General features: G+C 40.4%; 3 protein-coding genes across 3 annotated transcripts in view; 1 reads left to right on the top strand and 2 right to left on the bottom strand.

The window, feature by feature from the left end:
* zgc:100829 (uncharacterized protein LOC445149 homolog) overlaps positions 1-9,615 on the bottom strand; it is a 16,309-nt gene extending 6,694 nt beyond the window's left edge. The window contains exons 1-7 of the mRNA XM_062433107.1: positions 9,562-9,615; positions 8,177-8,855; positions 5,202-5,346; positions 4,980-5,082; positions 4,060-4,098; positions 3,921-3,962; positions 2,183-2,474 (exon numbers count right to left, since the gene is read on the bottom strand). Of these exons, the coding sequence (XP_062289091.1) occupies positions 2,183-2,474; positions 3,921-3,962; positions 4,060-4,098; positions 4,980-5,082; positions 5,202-5,346; positions 8,177-8,363 (808 nt within the window). The 5' untranslated portion in view covers positions 8,364-8,855; positions 9,562-9,615. The remainder of the gene's footprint in view (positions 1-2,182; positions 2,475-3,920; positions 3,963-4,059; positions 4,099-4,979; positions 5,083-5,201; positions 5,347-8,176; positions 8,856-9,561) is intronic.
* A 2,584-nt stretch (positions 9,616-12,199) lies between these two features.
* On the bottom strand, positions 12,200-16,507 carry puraa (purine-rich element binding protein Aa). Its single transcript, XM_062433706.1, has one exon. The coding sequence runs from the start codon at positions 16,486-16,488 to the stop codon at positions 15,631-15,633; it is 858 nt and encodes a 285-aa protein (XP_062289690.1). The 5' UTR covers positions 16,489-16,507; the 3' UTR covers positions 12,200-15,630.
* A 7,058-nt stretch (positions 16,508-23,565) lies between these two features.
* Positions 23,566-25,739, top strand: part of LOC133993983 (pro-neuregulin-2, membrane-bound isoform-like) — a 71,256-nt gene continuing 69,082 nt past the window's right edge. The window contains exon 1 of the mRNA XM_062433136.1: positions 23,566-23,977. Within this exon, the coding sequence (XP_062289120.1) occupies positions 23,569-23,977 (409 nt within the window). The 5' untranslated portion in view covers positions 23,566-23,568. The remainder of the gene's footprint in view (positions 23,978-25,739) is intronic.

Genomic DNA, 25,739 nt, shown 5'->3' on the forward strand with positions numbered 1-25,739 from the left:
TGAAATTTGAGAACTATTTAAATGTGGTTGTTTTTTTATAAGGGTTGCAGTTAATTATGTACTTTTGCCACCACTCCCCCCTCATGCCCTTTTGCATTACAGAAAGACCATATTTCTTATTAGTTTACTGACAACATTGTGTAGGGCCACCAAAAACTCCAATATAGATCAAATAGCTCAAACAGCTTAAACTGATGGTATTATATCTCACTCAGATATCCATCTCTTCATCAAAATATATAATTTACAGAAGTAAAAGAAGTACTCTTTAAGAGGTAGTGTTAAGTCAGAATGGGACCTAAAACGTTTTTAGTCACTATTAATGCTAGGTGCAGATCGGTCCATTACAATGTTCTTCACCAACTCTATTTCACAGCACACTGACTGCATAAATACAAACCTATGGTATCAAATATGTATTTTAAATGTGAGCTTGTTTTTGCATTGCACCTGGTCATGCACAGCACAGAAAACACTTGTGACATTATGACATAACTTACAGGATTTACCTCCCCACTGGTTCCCCAAATGTGCTTATCTTACAAACATTAGTGCACATTTAAATAACTTTCAGACAGTTTATAGAAATAACTTCATACATTGCTAGGAAGTGTATAGTAATGATGTGGAAGTCAGATTCTCATTTCCTCATAGCTGGATCTTTTTAAACGAACGGTTGCATCCCACTTGAAAAGATCACATATACTCTCAAAAATGAATACAACAATTTGGCAAGATTTGGCAAGATTTGGCCATCTTATTTGATCTATACGGACAGCTATCAGATCTGATATAAAATATTATCATAATTGATACACCATTAGTCATCTATAAATAAGTAATGATTGTTTAAATTTTAATTTCTTCTTTCCTTTCTTTATTGTTCAGTTTTAATTAAGTACTACCCACTCATTTTGAATAATGTCCTCATGTGGGTAGGACAGGAGGAGGGGCTTTGGAGCTATGTTTGTGTGTGTTTGTGTATATACTTTGTATTACTTGCTTGATCTAAAATTTGAAAATTAATTAATTCCTGTAAAATTATCTGATAATAAACTAACCATTTAATAAAAAATGCATTCAGGGTTCTGTTATACTAAGATAATGGAATCACGTGCATACCAGTTATACTGAATAACTGAACAGCAAAGAGAATTAGTAGATTTTAATGGAGTTAAATATTACAATTAAACTAAAAAGATGACTGCTAGAGACTGCGTAGTCTGGGGATTTCCTATAAGATCATATAATATTGCTCAATAAGATCACTGCTCCCTCTTAAGTCAGTATGTCCTGTAGCATCACACTTGACTGGTAGACCTAGCGTGCTTATTAAACATTTCACTGCTAACATGCATCCATGACAATGGAGGAGCTACTGAGCAGGTGTGCGGGGGCGATGTAGTACCACGACACAAATCCCAGTCATATAAGCTTTTTTTCCCCTCTAGGCTGGCCTCTTTTTACTCTGCCAGTCCATAAAGATTCCAGCAGGCTGAGGCACTATTTGGCAAGCACATTAGGTTGGGGAAATAAATCCTACTTTCTAGCTGCAGCACTGAGAAACCTATCTATTATGAACTTTGTTCAGACTGCTTCTGCTCAGCTCTTCACAGCCATTATTGCTCTCTGAGAAGATGCAGTGAAAAAGGGTTCTCTTGTTGGCTCAGCAGACTGTAGTGATTGTCATGTAAGGTAGTTTTGAGCTCAATTTTCTCCATCTTTCTTCACTCTGAAACATCTAATAAGAAATCTTATAAAACTATACAATAAAAGAAGAAAGAAAGGGATATCCAAGATCCATTATTTTTGGATATACCTACTTAAGGGATGTTTTTGTTTTTTTAATGATTTGCCGTCAATCTTTGTGTTCATCCCTAATGACACCAGCCATCATCATTACTGTTTGTGAGTCTCTTAATTAGCCAGCAAACAAACACTGCCAGGACTCTAAAATGATAAGCACAGTTAAAGGACATAGAGTAAAACTATTGCTGTGCATATCTTTCTATATAATATTATAATAGATTTAATTGATTTAATTCAATTGAGTTTTATAAGCATGTAATCTTAACAACATGATTACTTTTTAAATTATATTTGTTAATAAGAGTTAAGAATGTTAAGGAATCATATGTATGAAGAGGTTTATACCCTTATCCATGATGCTGTGCTTACTCACCTTTCACACCCTGCAATTGCTGGGGCTTTTGAGGTTCCTGTGAGTGTACTCCACCTTTGGCGGCTGGCGTTATTCCTGTGTCTATTTTGACCGTGCTGCTGGGGGCAGGGTATGGCACGGCAGTGGCCAGCCTCAGATTTGCAAAGCCGGGTCTCGTGTTGACAGAACCTGGTGCTGAATTTGCTGAAGCTGGTCTCACGTTGACAGGGCTAGTTCTCATGGGAGGCCTGGAGCAGATGGAGGGCTGGGGAACTGACTTCTCCTCAGTCGCACTGGCTGATTTCAACTCGGGCTGCGGAGGCAAGAGTGACAAAAGATGACAGAAAAGTGCGATCAGTGTTGACAGCTAATTCACATACAGTGGAATTACTGTCATGTTTGATTAAATCATTGGATAAATGATTCCCCAAATTACAGATCTCCAATGACTGCACTACGCCATAATGAAACACACAGAACTATGACCACTGATTAAGAGTTTAAGGATATGTGGAGAGAAAATTATAAGGTGACTTGGAAATCAAGCTGCCTCGCTAATCTTCCTTGCTGATCTTACGCCTTCTTAATCAACAATCTCACTCTCTGCCTCTCTCTCAGGCTGACTCCTTCCCCTCTCTAAATCAGCAGAAGAAAACTTGCAGCAGGGCCAACAGCAGCCTCAGCTACATCTGCAGCACCAAACCAGCCTCTTCCTGTTTCAAGGAACAAATCAAGACAAGACATTCAACAATATAATGAATGATGTAAGAAGAGGCTTAGGCTGTGAATTCTTGGCCATCAGACCAGCCAAACCTCCTAAGGTGTAGATGTTCGTTGCCACATCAGCATGGGTTGGCCAGAGATGTGTTTGGGCCTGTAATATAGAGAGTCTAGCATAGACATAAGAAGTGATGGAAAGACATTTCCTTCTGTGGCAAAGAGGAGGGAAAAACTGAGAACAGAGGAGAGCTCACGCGCCCAAACCTCAGGAGACTATCCCACAATCCCATCCATCTGCGACTGACGCATTCTCTATCTCTGGCGTTTTAATTCCCTGATCAAGTTCATCAACCATCTGTTCTAGGGCAGTCCAGAAATCCTGCCTTGCCTCTGTGATTCAGCTGTTCTCGCAGTGTGTGTCACCTGCACACACACACACACACACACACACACACACACACACACACACACACACACACACACACACACACACACACACACACACACACCATAAACACAGAGAGAAAAAAGAAATGTGACGGAGACGGTGAGCACACTCCCCAGACTACTCAAGGCTGGGGCGATGATGTAGCCAGTTGGAGGACAGTTCAGTTCAGCTGTTCCCCAGAGAGAGCTATGAGGGGTGCGGCAGCTCACACGAGCTGGATCACAGAGAGGGAGAATGCTGGGAGAAAGATGATCTGCAGAGAGGCTGGGAGTGAGGGGACAGCTGGCTTAACCACCATTTCCTGTTAGTCACAGAGGGTGGGACTGCCATGAAAAGACACATAGGCACTCTAAAGCCACATTTTCAAGATCTAAAGCCACACTGTTTGCCACACCTTGCTGAGATATGCGAGGGGGGGATTTAAAACGTATTGTTCAGAGCAGAGGATACAATAAAATAACCTGTTCTATGCTTTATAAACCATCAAATACGTATACTAAAAGCAGTAAAATCTTTTAAAATCTCAAATTGAAATGTAGAAATCACCTAGAACAGAAACACAAAAAAACAGTAACTTCAATTCACAAATACCTTTTCTGCTGCTGGAGGTGATGAATGCTCACTCACTGACACCTGTGGGTTTAACAAAGACATTACACAAGTGTTAGAGGCCATGATGCAACCGGCGCACAGAGCTCTATTATTGTTACAGGCAGTTGCTCCAACTCACCGGCAGAGGGAGTAAAGTGCTCGCCTCCTCACATTTGCCCTGTTGGGAGACACAGTGCCGTATTAGATGATACTAGAAGTGACACGTCATCCTCCCTAACTTTGAGTCAGTTAAGTGCATGGAGTGAGCAGAGTAAACAAAAGAGGAACGGGTTTAGAAGTTGATTACGAGTTCAAAAGAGGTTAAAGAATACTACAATTATAAATATGAATTCAATATTTGGTTGTGTGGTGATGTGACTGCAGTGACCGGCTGGATGCTCCTATTTCCACTGAGCAGCCAGCATGCAGCTTTAGCTCAGGGAGCCATCGTGGTCAGGCCAGATGAGACCGTTCACCCTGGCTCGCTCTGGCTCAGTGTGTGCAAGGTTGCCATGACAACGCAGCAAATCTCTTTTAAAGAGAGCGTGAAAAGGAGGCACCCCCCGCTGCACGCGTGCACATACACACACACACACCACCAACTCCAAAATCAACAGCTCCCACACCGCCAACCACACACACCCAAAATATCACCACCCTGGAGATGATGTGCACAATGTGTTCTTATCTTGACATTGTCTTAAATTAAAAGACATACATTTTAGTGGGGAGGATTCATTTACAATTGTTTTGCTTAAAAAGCCTTAAATCAAAGGTTAAATCTGAGAGGTAAGAGAGGTCAAAATGAAGAGAGGGAAGTGTTAGATTAGACATGAAGTGTTGCAGTGAGATGATGTGAAAATGTGTATCAGTTAAATGTTGAACACAGGATTTTACATATTTTTTACATATTTAGGTTTGGTCAAATATTAGTGTGACTTCAAGACTAGGCCTACTCAATGTTTGACATAAAAAGAACTCTTTGTCCTTCAGCTAAAAAATTACTATGTCAGACAAAATGATTTCATTTCTTAAGGCTGAATACAAACACTTACACACCTTTAAATTCAGTGAGATTCCAGGTTGTGTTTTAGGAGGGAGGTTTTCTCTCTCAGTTCTGACAGGGTCTGTGGTTTTTCTGCTCTTCAAGATAGTTTGTTGGCTGTAAAACATAATCAGTCCATATAATCTCTTCCTGCTTCATAGCAGAATATGCTAAAAAAGAACTACCAACATATTACATATTGTGCACAGATCATTTAAATCACAAAAGTGTATTACTGTGTGTTGTTCTGAAGACTCGGCCCCTTCTTTTCTCCTAATCCTGAGCAGATGAATTTGGAGCTCAGCTCATCCACTTCCCCGATCACAATGACCGCCACATCCCCATCCCGACCAAGCAGCCAGCTGACATTCTTACTGCTGGCTGTGGGAAACAAAAAGACAAAAAAATATGAGTTAATCGGGTAATTTGAAAAGTATTTTGATTCAGTAATCTAAGAGGGAATCAGGTCTGTGAAGCTCTGGCCATTTTGTTGGTTCATCAGCAGTCAGCTAAGGCTGTTGTTTGTGTTCATAGAAAGGAGCGACAGCTGGTGAGAACAGCACATCAAATGTATGAGTCAATACCTTCCTATAGATGATATAAACACAGTTGACAAAGGAAAAACTCTGTCCTTCTGGCTTTGACACACGAATACACTTAAATACACGTGAGGACCTTCTATTGACTGTATTCATTCCCTAATCTGAACTAATCTTGAAATTAAAACATCTCATAATTTCTACCTTTAACATAACTTCAATTCCTAACCTTAAAAAAGAAGAGATCAAATGGCACTCCCACTGAGTTTGTTCAGTGTATTCATCTGTCTATCTCTGTGGTGACATTGAGTCCTCATTAGTGGAAAAGCACATGGGCAGACTCAAATACAAACCCTGCCTTGTGACTGAGAGAGAAGTTGTTTTATAGAGATAAACCAGCTGACGCAGGCTCATAGGGTGAGGGTTTGTAGGGTTGAAAACATGATAACATACTTTCATAGTGAACTGGTTTTGCCAGCCTGCCCTGTGGATCACATTCCAGTTGGGCATATGAGGATGACTAAGAAAACACGGCAGTCAGAACATACCTTGCTGAACAAGCTCCCATTCCAAGATGACAGCTACAACCAAAACCCCATTGTCAGGTGCAGGTGAAATTAATCCTGTCAGCTGACTGAGGGCATTTAGAAGACAGCGCATTGTATATGTTGGCATTATGTCCTCGGTCTTACTCTAAATGATGTGCAATGATGCACACTACATCGTCAGAATGTTTCTAGAAATAGAGACGATATTTCAGCCACACAAAGGCTACACTGACATGTGCAATTTGTCTCTCTGTGTCATATGAATGTCACCAGTCTGCCTACAACGTAAACACAAGCACACAAACACACCAGCAAAAAGTCATATAGTGCATAAACACTAATTACCCTAGAGTCAGCTTAGGCATTGTGAAAGTCCCATGATCAGAAAAGCCTAAAGGCTGAAAGTGTGCTACTACCAGCAGCCTAGAGAGACATTAGCCTCATTCTATGCATAAAAACAAACTCAGTATGTTGCCCCCCCCTCTCCCACAAGGCCGCCCAGATAAAATCAAACTCTTTGTTTTTCAAACACATATGTTTCCTGCATGCTTCCTGTTTTGCCCCCTGCTAATTGTTTGAAGGACTGAGTCTTGACTCACTTCCTATTCTACGCAGAAAAATCAACTATCCGCCATTTCCTCTGCACTCGATGAGGAGCCTGTGTGGAGAAGAGTTGTAACCATGTGATCTCAGCCTGCAGTCTCCATCCACCCTCCTAAGGACAGCTGCATTGGTCATTAAGAGATAGAAAGAGCACTGTTCTCTCACTATGCACCACAGTTGATAGTGAGTGCTTTGTTATTAGCCAAGAAGAGACAGCTCACATTACTGATGTCAATGACAGTTAATGCACCAACTGCAGCGAGCTGTTAATTGGCTTTCATAATTGAGAGGGTTTCAAACAACAGCTGTATCCTACCAAACCTCTGGTGCTTGTTTTGTAATGTGGGAGTCTTTCTTTGGAATATAAAAATAGAACAAATTGTTATGTCCTTACACCACACATTTCTCACACTGGAACTCGCTACCACCAAAGAGAAAATGTGTACCGGCAAGATTCTATAGTATGCGTCAAACCAGTTTCAGGACAGACTTCCATCCTCCTGAGTTTCTTGTTGTTTTGTTTGATTGCTGCATCTATACTGTTGACTCAAAATGTTGCTTTTGAACAGAAGCCAGTTCCTGATGAACCCATTTACCATACACACTGCCTGTGCATTTCCCCCTTGCTGGCGCCTTTTTCTTGTTTTTCATGTTGATGTTTTTGTCTGCCTTCATTTTTCATGAAACACACGTTCCAAACATGAGTGGCATCTCTGACCCAGTGAATATTCTTCTCTGTTGCTTTTAAGTCTCAGGCTTGACAGTGTGCGATGTGACTGGGAACAAAATTATCTAAAAGAGAGCCTGAAAGCAAAATGTGTGTGTGAACATACTTCACGTTCACCGTCTTTCTACCCATTTAATGCCACTTATCATACACTCAAATCAAGACAGAGACTATTTTACCATGACATCTATTTTACTTTGCCTGAGTAAATGTTAACATTATCTATGAGTGTGATGTTAACACTCAGCTGTAATTGTTTAGGACTTCAGATATAAACAGAACTTCATTTTAGTGAAGTATAGACACTCTTTGTCGGCGTATCATGCTGCATATGAGCTTCTTCTAAATCTCAATCTCTGTAACACATTAATGTGGAACAGCTGGTGTTTGTTAGCCCACGTTTGTATTTCAGGGAACTTTAAACTTGGCAAATGGACTTCAGGTAAACGCTGTGCCTGTGTTGGCAACAGCTGTTGAGATGATGTGGAACATGAGCTGCAGCAGCTACATTCTATCCAACAGCATGGGTGTCTGTCACAACCAATGCACACATGTGTCTGCAGCACACTTCTCAAGCTTAGCAACTCTCTATCACAGACACTAATGGAAACATCTTGACTACAAATTAAGAATGTAATTTTAAAAGGGGGACAGATGGTTTTCTGTCAAAAGCTTTGTTTAAAAGTTTGACAGTCAGTGTACCTGAAAAACTAGAAGCTGTCACACTAGATAAACAGGAAGAAGAAAAGTTAACAAAGGTGAGTTGGCAGTGATGGGTCTGTCTGCATGGTTACCTTTTTTTGGCTTTGTTCGCTTGCACTCAGCATCTCCCCCTTCTCTTTCTAATTTCTCCTCCCGCTCTATCCAGCGTCGCACCTGCTCCTGGCGCATTTTTAGGAACAGAGTCTTTTTTTGGTCCTCATTTAGAGCATCCAGCACATCCGGGTCGATGTACATGTCCTTTAGGATCTGCTGCAGCATGTTGGCGGCTGGAAGGTGGGTAAACTAAGTTTCACCTGGTCAAGTGGTTGGAGTGAGGAGGCGCTGTCCTTCTTCTTCTTGAGGTGGACAGTGTGGATTTATAGTCTCATGATGTCAGAAGAAGAGTTTACCAGCTTGTTTATCCCAAAATCGTGCTCATTTACCCTCATGAACTCAATCAAAGCGCATGCTCATCTTAACACACACTCTTGCTGTACAATCTCACACATGCTAAAACACACATACACACACTCACTCACTCACTCACTCACTCACTCACTCACTCACTCACTCACTCACACACACACACACACACACACATGCACAAACACACACTCACTCACACTCATACATACACACATACACACACACACACACACACACACATGCACACACACCAAATCCTGTTTCCTTTCTGTGTTGTGCTGACAGTTTCCCCGCTCTACTAAGATGTCAGTTTCCTTTGACTTTGGATGTCATCACTGGGACAATCTACAAGAAAAGGGACAGAGAGCATTTGGAAGATTATGTTGTGTTACAAAGACCACACTTTTTTCTCAAAGTTGCAATGTCCTACATGTTTCTTGATCCCTTTGTCACATTCAGGAACTTGTTTCTGGAGGTCATTCCTTTAGAAATCTAATTTAAGGCGGTTATTTTGTCCCTCCTTTCACGAATACGGAAGATCCCAACCCCGGTTTCTAAACTGACAGAAAGACACTAGTACAGAATGGGAGGAGATTCCAAAGGAATTGGACTGTTTCTGTCATCAGTGCCCCCTCCTCCTTCTCCTTCCCCTCCCTACCACACATCCCTTCCCAAACCATGTTACACTCTCACCCAAACTCCTACGAGATAACGGCTCCATTTTAACATGGTCAGTTTCTGCTTGTGAGAGGATAAAAACAGGGTGCCCAGGACAGCGTGGGCCAGTTCCTCTAACAAGAGCATTGAAATGGACTCCTCCAATCACAGTGGGTAGTTAAACAATGGCTACCACATAAGCAGCACTTGGAGGGAAAGGAAGCTTGTCTCAGACTGAGAACTATCACACTGGGGGAACACAGATTGGTCTAGTAAACACATTGCGGGGTGCAAAGATGAATCCCAGGGAAAGGGGAAAAGTGAAGAAAGAAAGGAAGTGATAGAAAACAAAAGGGAGTTGTAAGAGGGGGGTAGAATTTGTTGAAGTACTCACAGGAGGATGTAGACAGCCGCTCCACAGCAGAGTATGCTAACTAAGCTGAGAGAGTCAGAGCGCCTGTGGGTCCTCCTCGTCTTTGTGTGTATGACTGGGCTGATGACATCACAGCATTCCATAATCTCTCCACTTCTCCCTCCCTCTCTCTCTCTCTTTCTGTCTGTCTCTCTCTCTCTCTCTCTCTCTCTCTCTGTCTCTCTCTCTCTCACACACACACACACACACACACACACACACACACACACACACACACACACACACACACACACTTCTTTGTCTTTTCTTTTTAAAAAAGGGGGAAGAGAGTAATTCAGGAAGTTGACCTCACACATTAAAGAAGTTGTAAAAAAAAAAGAAAGAAGAAAAACAGAAAAAGAAAAGAAGAAGAGCAGAAAACACCAAACCTAAACTTAAAAGCTTTTTTCCATCCAAGCAAAACTCTTCCAACAAGTGAATACATTAACTACACAGTATCACAGTATAATAATAAACAGCTAATGTAAAAACAATGTTTTGGGTTTTTATTTTTACAGCACTAACTCTACATAGATGTAGATGGTTAGATATAACTTACAGTTGCTGTTTTTCTCTTTTAAAAAAATGAAGTTATACTTAATTATTAGTTAAATATCAAATGATGTGGAAGTATTGCATTCATTATTTTACATCAACAGGGAATGCAAAAAGAGTTTTTGAAAGAACATTGTCTCCCTTAATAAATAGACACAACTTCGCCTTCAAACATACTTAAATTTAGACATATATACTTAAGATCACTTAATGATCACTTTAATTTCAGATTGTAAAAAAAGCTATTTAATTCCGATTACTTTGATACAGGTCAGTTGGTGTATGCCACATCATTACACACTCTGTAATAATGCACACTTTATTGTGTGTCCTTCCATTAAAAGATTTGTAAAAATCTGAATGACTGATCCAGTCAAATCCTGTGACAATACAACATGAGCTCTGCAGTTAAATACAGATTAGGTGTTGAACATAATCTGTGTTGTCCAAGGACTTTTTAAAATTTTAACCCATCAAGTAAAAGTTACAACATTAAAACACAAACAGAAGCCTGAATATATGCATATATTATGCAGAACCTCAGGAAGCCCTGTTAAGCTATTCATGTGCCTTGTGTCATTTATTTAAGTGGCTATTTATTTTACCTTGTCTGTTGTTAATTCAAAGGCTAATTTCTCCAATGAGACTCCTCTCCTCTATGCCTAAACCTATTATTTATAGATAAAGAGCATCATCTAGTGGCCAAATCCGGAGATGTCTGCTCTGAATTACGTCACCACAAAAGCTACTGCTTAACCGCTTCAGAATATAACACTAAATTACAGTTTGCAAAAAAAAAAATGGTAGCGACATTATGGTAAAAACAGCATTTCCAAACACATGCTGCCACCTCATGGCCCTGCAAAGCTCAGCAGCACCACACCACGAATAAACAGTCATGAACACGCTCATACACAAAAGGTTCACTGTGTCAGGGCATTGATGATGTTCAGTGCTGTCAGGATCTGCTGGTTGAGGATGACCATGTTGCAGCAGCAGTAAAATATAACTTTGATCATGTAGACTTCTCAGGAGAACATCTCAACTGGCAGCCGGAGACTAGACCAGACTAAACCTGTTGTATTAATCTTCCCTAGCAGCATTCCTGCAAGTAATAAATGCTATTGTGCTGCTAATTAGAATGACTAATAAATAGAGTAAACTTTGCCGCCACAAACACATTTCACTTAATACAATTCATTGCCTGTTCTGATGCACTTGTGCTGTACAAAGCCGTGATGACCCAGACGACCCCTTTTATGTGGATTCTTGGATGAAGAGCAAAGTCGGTGCCTGAGTTGGCATCTGGGCTGGAGTCCATCTCAATTTTGCACATCCCCTTCAGTTTTTCCGTCCTTCCTTGGCCAGCAGGGGGGCCGAGAGGCTCAGAGACTATCAACTTCAAGTGCAGTCATACATATTTCCTGGAGAAATGCTTTTGAGCTTGTCCAGACTCTGCACTCTGATCTCCCTGAAGAGTGAATGTTTTTGGTAGGGAGGAATATGAACTTAAATCATCCTGATATTGACATTTTTCTTCAGGTAGGTGGTCGAGGAAAAGGTACAGGACTGTTTAAAGTCATAAAAATCCTCTTTAATTGCCCTGACCATGTCACCCTTTGTCATAGCAACGCAGCTTTGTTTTTAGAGGCAGAAACATCAGAGACTGCTGATGATGTGGTGAAGGATAAATCCATTCCTATTCTCAGTATTTACAATAACCATCTTCTAAGTTAAATCATTGTATTACCATGCATTGAATCTAACTTGTGACAAGAAATCAATTTGACTTATAACTAGAAAGTATTTAACAGTAAAAAAAAAGTGACCTTACATTTTAAAACACATCTTCTTGTCTTGTGTCTGTTAATCACTGTAGCAATATGACAAAAACCCAAACTTATATCAGAAGAAATATTACAAGCAGTTACAAAACATAAAAGACATGCAGATTCTGTTGGGTTTTGTTCAGTAAATTCTAATTTCTAAAGTGTTATATTAGCAGTAAAGCTCAAAAAGAGCAGCTATTGCATACGAATGAGCAAAAATTGCATAGTCAGAACGATTAGAGAACAAAGTAATGCTTTATTTTACAGCCTGGTATTACACATACAGTACTAATGTAGAAATCCCTAAGAAGACACAAGTCATCAAAGTATTTGCCACTGCAAAGTTTGCATTTTGAAGGCTGTAAAATTAAGCTTTAGTTATTAGTATCATTGCAAATGTAGAGTCAGACAGTGTAGACAACACTACATCAAAATTAAACATACTTTCCATCAGTGAATAGTAGACATTTATGGAAGTTTCTTTTTTTTCCCCCAACAAGAAACAAAACATGACAAACACATACATTTTGAATGCAGATTTTCCCTTGTGGGTAAATTAAATTTATTTTTTAAAATTTGTCAAATGTACATAAATTATATTATAATGCATCAAAACCAAATGAGCAAATCAAATACCCTCTTTAAAAAAGAGGCAACATAAGAGAGAATGACATTCTTCGTTGAGATCATTTTAAATAAGTATTGGTCAGGCATATCATTAACCTGGGAAAGCAAAGTGCTACACACAACAACCACTGAAGACAGTTCACCATACACCTTAATGAGGATTGGACTGAAGCACCTTTTCTTAGCTTAAAGCTAAAAATGGAGATTTCACTGTTTTAAAGTTTTTCATTATCACAAAAAGTTCATTATGTGTCTATAGTCTACCTTCAACAACCCATTCGCCAAGTTTACCCATTTCCTAGAGAGAGAGGGATACTAGCAGTGACATTGTTCTATTTCAAGTTGAAGTACTTCTGTGAACTGCTTGACCCAACAGGCTGCTAAGACCTTGGTTTACTATATTTTCCTCCAGGATGGAGCTTTGAGTGCAAATAAAGGCATACAACTCCTTCATGAGAAATAAACATGGAATTCAGCCACATGCTTTCAAATAGTAATCATATATTTAATTGATATACATATATTGCCACCATTGGCACATACGATATTGCACACAGTGATGAAATGTTGCACATAAAAAATAGATATATTTTTTGTGGGCGAAAACATTCCAAAATTACAAATAATGTGGAATAACGCTGAAAAGGTAAAACTACATAAAACAAAAAAACAAAACAGGACATGCTTGCTACTCCCCATTAATTGAGCGAGACTTACAACTTACATATAACTACCCAAGCCATAGAACGAGCATTTCAAGGGGGGGCTTGCCAACAACAATTTATAATTATTTCAGGCTACAACTGATGTTCACCGTCAGCCCCTGCTCTCCCTGCTAATGTGCTTGGCTAGGGAAGAGCCAACTCTTCTGCATCATCTTGCATCTAGGTGACCACCCCCTTCCATGTTTACATGTAGGCCGATACCTGGATGGCTGGGGAATGGGGATGGCATTGAAGTTTAGGGAAGAAGGAAGGTAGCAGAAAAAAGTTAAGAATTCCGCTTCTATATTTCTTGAAGAGTTTGTAACAAACCCTTTTAGCACCACGAGTCGTGCGCTAGCACACAAGGGGGCTGAGACATAGAAAATGGAAAGAAAGAGGAAACTAATAAAAAGAAGCCAAACTGCGATCCAAAGCACCAGGCCAGCGTGTAAGCATGCGGAGTGTTTAAGGCACCAGGTTGTTTATATGCTGAAGAGGATGCTCCCAATCAGGTGGCATTTAGGCTATACCAGAGGCTCCAAAAATAGGTGTTCAAGGACAGTCTAGTTTGCTGGTTTCCAGTCAATCAAAACTTGGGAGCAATCATTTAATTCAATGCTGAGGTAAATCTGACATTATCTGATTGTTGCCAGTTTCTCTGGAGTTTACTGACAGAGTTTATAAAACTGCTATCACACATCTATGAGATGCGACTGAACTGGATTAGAACCAGTTGTTTTCCGTGTGGCAGCCCAAATATTTACAATTAGACCAAAACAGAATCTCATCACCCCCAGGTAGATATTTGGGCCAACAAATCTAAAGCGGAGCTATGAGTATGTATCCACGGTAGCCCCAGTGAACTTTACATCTTCAGATCTTAGACTTGTAGGGATGGGCACATCCATTGACACAATACTGGAGTTTCACCATCAGGTGGATTGAACCCTCTTCACATCAGCTTGTCCAGGTGTGCTCCTCAGTGGCCCTCCTCATAGTGTGATGGTGACTTTTTTTTTTTTTTTTGATTAAAGTTCGCAAGGTCGCTCCTGTACAATCACGCTTTGAAACAAGTTCCACTAAAATTACACCAAGCCTTTGGATGGAAATCACTCAGTACTCAAACTTGAGATTCGTACAATATAGGCAGATAAAGATACATATGGAAGGGTCCTTGAGCCAATATTTTGGGAGACCAACGAAATCTATCTTAGTGCAGATTAACATGCAGCAACAGCAATCATTGGCACCATTTAGACTTTTACAACTGAAAAAGTTCACAAAATGTTTCGGATGTTTTAACCAATAATGCTCTGCTGAATTTCGCCTCTTAAAAAAAAAAAAAAAAAGTCCACCATGCCAATCAACACAGAGTGTGGGGTGTTTGTCTTCATTAATCCGCAATTCAGGCCATTTGCTACATGTTGTCACTGCATTTCCTCTATCAAATACACATTTAGTACCTTTAAAATGAACACATTGCATTAACAACGAGACACAAAGGTAGTCTATAATATATCCATCTGCATGGCAACAATTTCAACTGAAACAAAAATTACAATATTAATATTTCTTTGAATGCCTCTGGCAAATGTCATATCAAGATCCATTGACCAGTTCAATATATTTGATTCTTATGCAATGCATATTGCACGACAGATAGAGCACTTATTTCATTTCATGAAAATGCCTATATGTTCCTTTTTATACTGCATGACATCTAACCAGTTTCCAAAGCAGGCCTAGCCCTCAAATGATTTATGTGTAAACACATCTCTACTCACAGGAAAAGGTAAATAGGATGGCAAGTACATGTGACAAACTTTTATAAAGTTTTTTTGAATTTTGGTTTAAAAATTAAAATATCTGATTTGTGCTGAAGTCATTAGCTCACATGAAAATGAACGTTTTTTGTCTTTTTCTCAGAACTCGGCAATAATCCATTTGAACATTGCAAACACTTTTTTTTTTTTTTTTTTTTTTTACAATAGCTTTAACTGGTACAAAAGTTTTGTTAATAAGGGAAATAAACACTCAGTTCAATATCGTTTGTCAAGTAGGAAACAATGTTCAAATATAATGTTATTACTTTGTTTAGCAGCCTGTTACTGTATTAATGGTGGATAAGTGGGGTAACATCCAGCGATGAGTGACAACATGTCATAACTGTCAGGTTGTGGAGGTTTCTTATATTGTGGGTGATGCTCCCTTGGAGTTAAACCATTACAGTTAAATCTTTAGATTTCTTTCTTTATACAGTAGAGTTTTTAATTATATTTCTCTTGTTATTTTCATTACTCTTGCATGTTTTTTTTTCTCTTTTTATGCGCTCTATATCAATCCTCGTCTCCATCGTCCGCCTGCATCTCCTCTTGTTGCTGCAGCTCGCATGCCCTTTTCTCCCGCTGCTTCTCCTGGATCTTCTTCATCTCCTCGGCGTATTTAGAGAAAGTATTCCCAAATTTGGACCACACTTTGTAGGGCACCGTAATTGAGTTGCGGTACGTTGGCTTCACTTCGCTTACCCTCATGAACACCCCGTACTTATTGGATCCGACGTCGAAGAAAAAGCGTTTGTTGTCCACAGTCAATGATGACCCTTCGGGCAACTCTGCAGGTTCGTCCTCTACACCGTAATCGTCAATAAGTTTAGCCAAAGCGTCACGAAACTCAATAAGTCCCTGGGCAGGCAGAGCAATCGTCTGGCCTTGTGTGGATCCCAAACCGGGCCCCCGGTTAACGGTCTGTCGGATCCTCAGAAACCGTCCCCTCTGGTTCTCTTTCAGATCCATGTAGTATTTCCGATTTTCTCGGACCAAAAACTCGCTTTTGAGTGCTCGCCTGGGCTCGTCTTGCACCAAGCCCGGGTTGCTCGGACCCAGCTGGGCATAATGTTCGATGAAGTCCCCCAAGTAGTCACGGAACTCGACCGCCACGGACATTGAGAGAGTGAGGCGGCTCTTGTTTCCACCGGCCCCGACTTCTGCTATCTTTAAGAAGCGGCCTTTCGCGTTCTGCTTTACGTCCAAGTAGAAGCGTTTGTTTTGGATGTCAACCCGCTTCGACGCCAGCTCTTGAGTCTCATGCTGGAGCCCGGAAGCCGAGCCCGCCCCTCCTGTCGCTAGGTGCATGGAGCCGAAGCCTGGGCCCGTGGCTGCTCCTCCCTGCTCACTTCCACTATCTCTGTCCGCCATGATGCTGCCTGCCTGCCTTCTCCCTCTGTCTGCTGCAAAGCCACGGCCAGTCACAGCGAACGCCGGAGCTCTCGCGAGATCTAAACAGAGAGGCATATAAAGGCGAGAGGAGGGGGGGATATTAGTGCAGAGCGACGAAGCTGTGTTTTCTCCCACACGGTGGAATATAATGCTGCTTATACTGATAACGAAACCAATGTCACGTCTGCGGAAATCCCCAAAAAGTCTGATTACGTTTCGATCTGTCTCAGACACAGCTCATGTGCATGAGGGTATTTTCGCAACCAGGAAAGACCCCACCTTGCCCTCTGCTTAAAAGTAGGCTAAGGGTAGAAAATTACTAAAGTAGGCTACTATACATCACAACACATGTGTATCTGTACATGAATAAATGCCTTAATGCTCCAACGGTTTTAAAAACGATTCATTCATTCTGAAGCAATGGACCAATAAATAAATGTAGCCACTGAAGTCCCTAAAAGTTCAAACCTAAACCTTGTTTCCAGTCCTACAAGGCTCCTCACCTAGGCCTAACTAAATAGCCAATAGTTTATAACACTGAATTACATTAAACATCATTGCACTGCACTGGTAGTAGTAATAAAACTATTAATAATAGACTAACAAACCTGAGTGAGTTATTTATTTGTCCACTGCCAGCCCTGCACAGCCAGTGGCAGGAGCCTGTTCAACTTTTATTTTTATTTAAAAAATAAATTTTATCAAGACTAAATCATATACAAGGATATGACACATCATCATTATTGATTTCAATAAATGTTGTGTCAATTACACAGGGCTTCTATTTTTAAATTTACTCAATTTTAATTTAGGCAGCTCCAATTCAAATTTTATTTATTGGCATGTTGTGAAAGGGGCGATGTATATATATATATTTTATATATATATATTTTTTTTAAAGGAAAATATTTAGGGATGCAAAGACCTAATCGTTTCAGCAAAGTTAGCCCACTGACCACCTGTTAGACCCAAAGCGGCACAAAATATCCAACTTTAAAATGTGGCTATTGCTCGTAAGTGTCAAAGAGGAGGTCAATTTGGCTTCTTCATTCAGTGGACTGTGGTCAGCTGGAGGTTAAGAGAGTTGAGACTCAAAGCATTCATAACAAACTTTTCATTTCAAACCACATCTCTGCTGCACATCTGTATGCTCATGTTAGCGTGGATGAGTGGCACAGTAGATTATTTTTAATCTTTGGCCTTGGGACAGGTATCAAGTTATTTTGGACAAGTTATTTCTAAATGCACCTGATTAATGAACAGAGTCCACACCTCAGTCGCTGCTGAATGTGTCTAATCATTCCTCACTCTGCAGGGGAGTTATTCTTAATTGTGAAGCCACGCATTGAACGATGCTGCCGTCGCATTTAACAGAGAAAGTGATGCAACTGTGTCAGAGCTGCTTTTTTGTCTAATGGCTATAGCATACAGGGTAATTTTGTGTAAAGCTGTGTTGGAGGCCTGCAAGTAAGCTGATACCTACTCATGATTTGTTGTGCTCTCATTTGAAAGCAATAGTAAAGAATATTGTCATTATATGAAAAGACTAAAGCATGACCATGTTTAATGTTTTAATCTTATAATTATGTCGACCTAGACATCAATAGGCTCTTGGATCATTTTAGGCTGATGCGGTCTGGATGTTGCAAAGAGCTAAACAACTTCTCTCGTCTGAATTTTTGAGAAATTCAAATTTGAATGATTCTATTCTGGTTTTGTATTTATTTCTAGTACAAATAAAGCACATATACAAAACTGCAATATTTACCAGCAACTGGTTATTGGCACTAATAGCCTATTGTTCCAGTGCTGGCGATACTTTGCCACGGTAATTAATCTTCCTTCTTCTGATCGACCACAAGTTTCATTTGAAACATCTACACACTACATACAGCCTTTTTTTTAATTGAGCCAAAAATTGATTTATCTCAATTTGCTATTGACACACATGAATCCCCAAACATCATGCATGAGCGCTTTAATATTTATCTTTTATAACTCTGGTATTCCTGGCGAATTAAGAAAAAGATAAATGCGGCTTTTGTTTTCTTTTGAGACTTATTGAACAAGTGATTTTTAATGTCGGTCATTAAACTAGAAATTTGCATGGGAAATACTCTGACCCAATTTTTTTTAAAGGCAATAAAGTCGAATTAAAATATTAATAAAGAAATGGCTTAAATCTCTACATGAAAACATACATGGTCTAACAGCTAAGCTAAATGTGGGCCCACGCTTATATGAGTCTTATGCAGATACTCAATCTCATTTTAAAACATCTCCTTTTTACTCTTTGTGTGTCTACATGAACGTGCAATGTTGACACGTGATATGTTAACCCACAGGCCGAATAAAAAGGATGGCCAGCAGCTTAACCTGTTAAACCTGGGCCCACTCTGAACTCCTGAAGTCAACATGCGTTATGCACTTCACCAGTATTCATATAAAAAGGGTGCTTACCGAGACTTCAAAAAATATTTAGCTGGAATCAAGTCCATTAATCTACTCATTGACTGATTTTATTGTATCTATGATAAGTTATTCCACGTTTTCTGCTCATAGTGTGCTTTGTCTCCACGTAAATATTATTTTATTTTTATTCATTTAAAAAAGTAAAAATCTTCCTTTGACAGAATTTTAAGAACACATATGGGACTTCATTTTTTATCATGTAGGCCTACATTTTTTTCATTGTAGGCTTCATAAAGGTTGTTTAAAGGCCAAAGTGAAGTTCTTTATTACAACAAGTGGTATCCTAACTAGAAAGCACTTTCAACTGTTTAAACATTGGTTGTTTTTTTTAGTTATATGTGGATATTAATGTTATACAGTGAAATCTTAGGATAAAAACAGGATTTATGTTTTTGCATTTGTCCATAAATGAATTCAAAATGCAAAGAGACCTTTTGTAAGTAATACAACTTTCAACAATTCACTGAAATTACCATACAGTTAACAAGCATATAACACGATAAAATTGAATAAAACCGATGAGTACAAACTGTCATATTGAATAAGCATTGTAATGAAAAGCAGAATTGAAATAATTATTTCCATTTCATGGTCTGATTTATTAAGACAAAGCAGTAAAACAAATAATAACTATATTCAATCATATTTGAGAGGTAAATTATTTTAATGAATTATTGCTATAACAACCGATAGCCTCTAAAAGCTGTATAAACTCATCTAAGAAAAGCCTCGATTGTTACCATTTAAAACACGCTCATTTATCAAAAATCAGCTGATGAAAATAACATTTGGGACAAAACCTGCGGACTACTCTCAGCTCTCATTTTCATTGCTACCTGCTGAGGTGAGCCTGCCGGCCTACTGCTTATTGTACTTTAGCAGATTTTAACAGACTGATTTAACCTTGATTTACGTTCTTTACGTATAACATTTGTTATATAAAATCATTCAAATAAGCCGCTCTTGTCGCCTCCAGGTCGTGCGGCCTCCTGATCAGCTGTCTTGTACAGCAATCGTCACAAAATCCAATCATGTCTACTGGCAAGTATAAGGTAAGTAAATTATGTAGGATCTTAATTAAAGAAATCAACATTTATGTAGTGAGGCATGAATTAAAATTAAATAAATAAATAACACAATAATTTAAATGTACATAGCCAAACTAGTATCCTTCTGATGACCCTGTATGCTGTAGGCCTACACAGGCCGTTTATGCAGAAAATCATGCCCTCAACCGTTTGGTTGGTTGATCTGAACTGTCCGTGCAGTTGCATTATTTCAGTGTCAGTCTCTCCCAATTTATCTGAGTTCATAATTATGTTAATGTATTTCTTTATGGAGGCAAGCTGACCTTACTGTGTCACTCTTTCTTCTTTGTCCTCCTCAACCAGGTAGATCCTTGATAAACACACATTTAAATGATGAAAGGTGAGTAATTCCTAAGGACGTATTATATTGACACTCGGACGATGTACTGTTGTTCTGGTATAATGTATACATTTTTATGACATCATAGGATGTATCCTACAGGAAATGTAATATTCCCATTTCTCTTGGGGCCTTATTTGTCCAAAAAATGGCCAGTTTACAGTTTCATTCGACTTTTTAATTCCAAATTTCACCATGGGACATATTCTGTCTAATTTACTTACCTATTATAGGCTATATAGGCCCTTTGATTTTCTGTAAAATGATAAATAAGCTGCCCCGACACACCACAAACAAGATTAAAATGTAATCAATATATCATCAATCAGTGCTTAGCCTATTTTTCAGACCATTTTTAATCATGAATATAAACCAGTAAAGGCTGCTCAGTTCGGATGCCAAGGCCACGTCCAACGCAGAATTCAGCCTCAATAAGGTGTCGTCGCAGTTTGTAAAAGGCAACCGCTGTGATCACCTCACAAAGTTTTTGCCCTACATCCCAACACAGGAATGCTGTGGCGCCGCTCCAAACGCAGCTCCAGTATGATCTTTAGATCCGACGCAAGGCGCATATGCACCATGATATGCTTCTGTAAACTCTGCGAAGCAATGACATATGCTTGGCCGCACGTTTAGGGCACTTAAAATGCTGCAGAACAATAACAGACAGAATGACAGATGTAAATAAAGCGTCATTCCTCTCACCAAGCCAGATCCTATAACCTACCTTACCCCGCTCAGTCTGCAGGCGGAGCGCCTTAAAGCCTCGACGGCGTGCAGCAGGAGACGAGACAAAGCAAAAGACACATGTGAATACGCTCGCAGGCCTTTATGACAGCACAGCTTGCTTCACAAGATGGACAAGAAACGGCGAGTCGTGGCACGGAGAGGGGACACACGCATAAGTTCAACGCCGCACGCTTTCACCTCTGATGTCAACACGCAATGTGTGGTGGGAAGTCAGTGGACATACGCCTCCCCTCGGTGCTACTGAGGAATTGCAGATTTGCAGTTTGACGATAACAGGTAGAGCAACATTTTGGGCACTGTGATGTAGGGCAGTATCTAAAGACGTGAGCTTTCTATCAACACTGTGTTATAAGTACAATTTAGGGTCAATATTAGGACCTTTGTCATGCTTTTATTGGTAGCCCATAGCAACAGCATGGTTGAATCATCCGGGGAAGAAATGTGCACATAGCCTGTGCATCTACTCTGTGTTTGTGTCAAGAATTTTGTTACAGTTAAAAGAAAGAAGTCTTCTTTTTCTTTTTTTTTTTTTTTTACAAGTGCACACACTCAAAATATATGTCACTCCATGTTTGTGTGTGACATCCACACCCAATAGCCCTATATATTTATAGGCCTTATAACATTTCAGCACCATGGAGAGCAGCGACGTCTGTGTCAGGTCTGCAGGCCTTATACATGAATGAAAACAGATACATATATAGGTGTGGAAGCATTTTGTAAATGTACTGTACATATCTGTTTGTTTTTAAATTCATTAGATTTTATTTTATTTCAATATGCTACACAGTTTTCAAAAATCGTAAATATAAGTCCACAGATAATGCGATGATTGCAGTCCACACCGAGCACATTTTATTGGGACACAATTCAAAATTTGATACCCAGCTTTTCCTTTGCTGTCAGATTTACAGCAAGCATGTCAGTTTGCTCATAAATACACTGTGGTCAGCAGATGTCGCCCTTTGTGAATACTGTCAGCACAACATCCTGTATCCGCATTCAATCTGGCATTTAGACTGAACCAAACCACTACCACCACAATCATAACTTAAAACGTTAAACATGACCATACATGAAAATCAAACGTGTTAATTAATATTTCTATTTAATTTAAATTTTCTAATGCATATAACTTCCCTCTCTGAGCTATTTATCATGTGGAGGCATCATATTGAAATATCATATTGTAATAGAGCCTGTTTTCTCTTAATTTTTGTCACTCCTTGGTGATTAAAGTAGTTTTCCTCTGCTTTGAACTCCAATATTGCAGCTGTTTCAGCTGTATGGATTTAATGCGGTGCTTCAACATCAGTTTTTTTTAGAGGCAGAGCAGCGAATGTGACCTGAATGCGGGGCATGTCTTAATGGGATGAGACGCAAAACTCATTCAAAACAGTCTCTTGAAGAATCTGAAATGCTTTCGCAGCCTTAGTCATCGCAGCCATATGATTTCTCTGGGCCCACCGGACTATATGCGGCTACATTTTTCAATGTGAACCTATTTCTTCTTCTTCTTTTCTTTTCTTTTCTTTTCTTTTCTTTTCTTTTCTTTTCTTTTCTTTTTGGAGTCATGCCTTGCCTACAGTAAGATGCGATTTTGAGGATCATGGATTTAGGATTTTGTTTGTTTCATTATAACGCGAGATCACCGCTGATAAAACACCATGGAATGATTGACATACAGTAACTGGGTTTGGGAGTGAGGAGATCGACCCTGTGGTCGTCGGTTGCCTGTATCTCAGTGCTCCAATCCTACGTTTTTGTTGACGGAGCCCCTTGGCAATCGGCATTATTTTCTCTCCGTCTGTGGCTAGTGGGGGAGGCGGAGAGAGAGCCGCGGTGGAAGGCGGCGTATTAGCGTTTTAGCTGCCGACCAGAAATACTGTTTTATTTTTTGGAGTGAAACGTGGCTTATGTTTTGCGACCGGACTACCAAACTTGTGGTTCACTGCAGCATTTTGCGTCTTTTCCCTCCGCTGCAGATGATACAGAAAACCATCATAGCGGTACCCCACCACTGCAATTTTTGGGCAAAGATAAGAGTGGCGTCGTCTTGCAGTTAAGGCTACTATGGCAGCATAGGGGGCATCTTCTGGAGGGGAGAATCCGCCAATTCCTTGCTTAGCCTATCTACGATGCCTTATTAGAAGAAAGCAGTGACTGGATTTGAAACCCAGCATCATCCCGCGGTTTTCCCCGTTTCAAAGCTGCTGTTTAACCATTGAAAATTACTCGAAAAGCAGCGGATCCCGATGGCATGGACACTTATGCAAGGTCTGCCGCGCTGCCGTGCTACTGGAGCCTACTTGCTGTCTCTTCATTCAACCCAGCTCCATCGCCATCGCCCCGCAGCCGAGAGAGCCCTGCCGCAACGCGACCAGCGACCACCGAGCCAAAGCAGGCGGCATGAGGCTTGATTCAGTACATTTATCCATGCTGGTCATCGGGGTCTCATTCGCCTGCTACTCCCCGAGTTTGAATTCCCTGCAGGACCAGGCTTACAAATCCGCCGTGGTGATCGAGGGCAAGGTGCAGTCTACGCCTCTGAACGTCTCCGCGGAGCCGTACAGTGTGAATGTCAAAGTGCTGGATGTTTGGCCCCTAAACAGCGGGGGTCTGGAGCGAGAACAGCTCGTCACCGTGGGGGAATTTGGATCTGAGGCTCCGTGCACCAAAGTGAAGAAGAACCATAAGTACATTTTTTTCATGGACCCCACTGACGAGCCCTTGGTTTTCAAGGCATCGTTTGCGCCCCTGGACACGAGTGGAAAGAACCTAAAAAAGGATGTTGGGAAGATCTTGTGTGAGGACTGCGGTAAGTTAATGTATTGTGGGATTACCGGTGAAGTCCAACCCGGAAGAATGAGCGGTCTGTTAATAGCCCCCTGGTTTAGGGCTTTTGGTAACAGGCACTCTGGTGAATGGTGGTTATTATGCCCACAGGATGGTTTGGAGTCAGTGGGTACCAGATAGGTGCCTAAGGGGCGTCTATGCAGCAATTTTCGACAACTCTCGCAGGCTCCCATAGCCCACATGATCAATCAAACTCTCTTTCTCTCTTTCTCTCTCCTATTCTCTCTCCTCTGAACTGCATCAGACATGCGCCTCGCACTGTTGCTTGTGAGGAATTGCAGTTTGTGTGTATCGAACTATCTGCATCCTGCAACCCCGCATTGTAGTTTAAACCTTGTAGACACCGTCCAATTCCTCTTTCACATCCTATATGCTTCACATACAGATGTGTGTTGTGCATTATTGTTGCGGCTTCTTATAAGAATAAGGAGCACATGCGTTTCATGGACCCGGTACAATTTCAGGACCAGGGACAGCGGCCTGTACACCGGTATCACGTGTGGAAAATCACGCCGGCCTAAGCAAATTGGTTCCTAGGCTATATTTAGGCTCACAACCTGCTTTAATTCTTTAATACTCCACACTTTGTCAAAGCCCATCTTAGTACAAGTCTGTATGGACACGTTCATCTTCAGTGTAGGCTGCAGGGCTAGCAGTTTATGTTGTCGTCCTAACCTGGAATCTGACGATGGGGTCGTTGTTGAAAATATCTAAATGATCAACTTTACCACCAATACTTTCTCGTTCTTTTAGTTTAATGCACAAGTAGTTGAGGAATGGACTTTTGTCAGTACATGACGCCCTTAGGTAGTCATTTTAAAATCACAACGGGCACATTTTATTCGCCTAATTAGGCGTTGTGTATTTATTCATGTCGCTGATGATATTCAACTGTGTTTGCATTGTTTCAGGGCACCGTCAGGTTGCTCCCTCTCTCTTTCTCTCTCCCTCCCTCTTTCTTGCTCATGGTTAGTGAGATTTCACAGGAGAAAAATCAAAGCTGATTGTTTTGTTTAGGCTATGGAACCTATTGATTAAGTACAATGCAGCATACTGTTGCACTGGTGTTGGTGCAGGAGGCAGCACTTATATACATTAATTCATGTGCGTGAAACACTTTTTTGTTGTGCATTGTGTAGTGACAGAATTCATGAGCTGTATTGTTATAAGATCAGCAAGAGCCACTTGCCAACAACTCAAATGCCACAGACATTTTCCTCCATACTCTTCATCAGGGTGAAATGAGTCTTCTCTACTATTTGAATTATATAGTATTGTCAGTGTCTGTAACTGGAACCTAAACACCTCTCAGTGCTTGTCACGGAGCCACTCCTTCACTTGTGTCTACAACTGATGTCCCATGGTGGTCAGCCTTCAACATAACTTCAAAATGTGAGGCAGCTCCTCTTCTTCCATGACTTTAATGTACTGACTTACACATATAATTTAAAAATACCCATCACATTGTACACTCATTTTCACTTCTGCTTAAGAACATAATGTGTGCCCTGTACTGCTGCCTTCTTAAATCCTCTTAGTCTGTACTCATGAGACACAAATGCTTCCCTCTCTTGGTTTCGCCACACTCACTCTGGCTTTTAAACTCATCTCTCCATTAGGGAGGTAACACAAAATGGACCTCCTTATTACCTCTTGAGTTCCTTGAACAGCCTAACCACCTACTCCCATATCCCCCAATGCCTCTGCCACTTAGCAAAGCTTGT

The sequence above is a fragment of the Scomber scombrus genome, chromosome 14, assembly GCF_963691925.1.
Source record: "Scomber scombrus chromosome 14, fScoSco1.1, whole genome shotgun sequence".
Taxonomy (NCBI): Eukaryota; Metazoa; Chordata; class Actinopteri; order Scombriformes; family Scombridae; genus Scomber; species Scomber scombrus.

Bases quoted from the DNA above. Each gene is read 5' to 3' on its own strand.
- puraa (XM_062433706.1), bottom strand. From the start codon at position 16,488: ATGGCGGACAGAGATAGTGGAAGTGAGCAGGGAGGAGCAGCCACGGGC.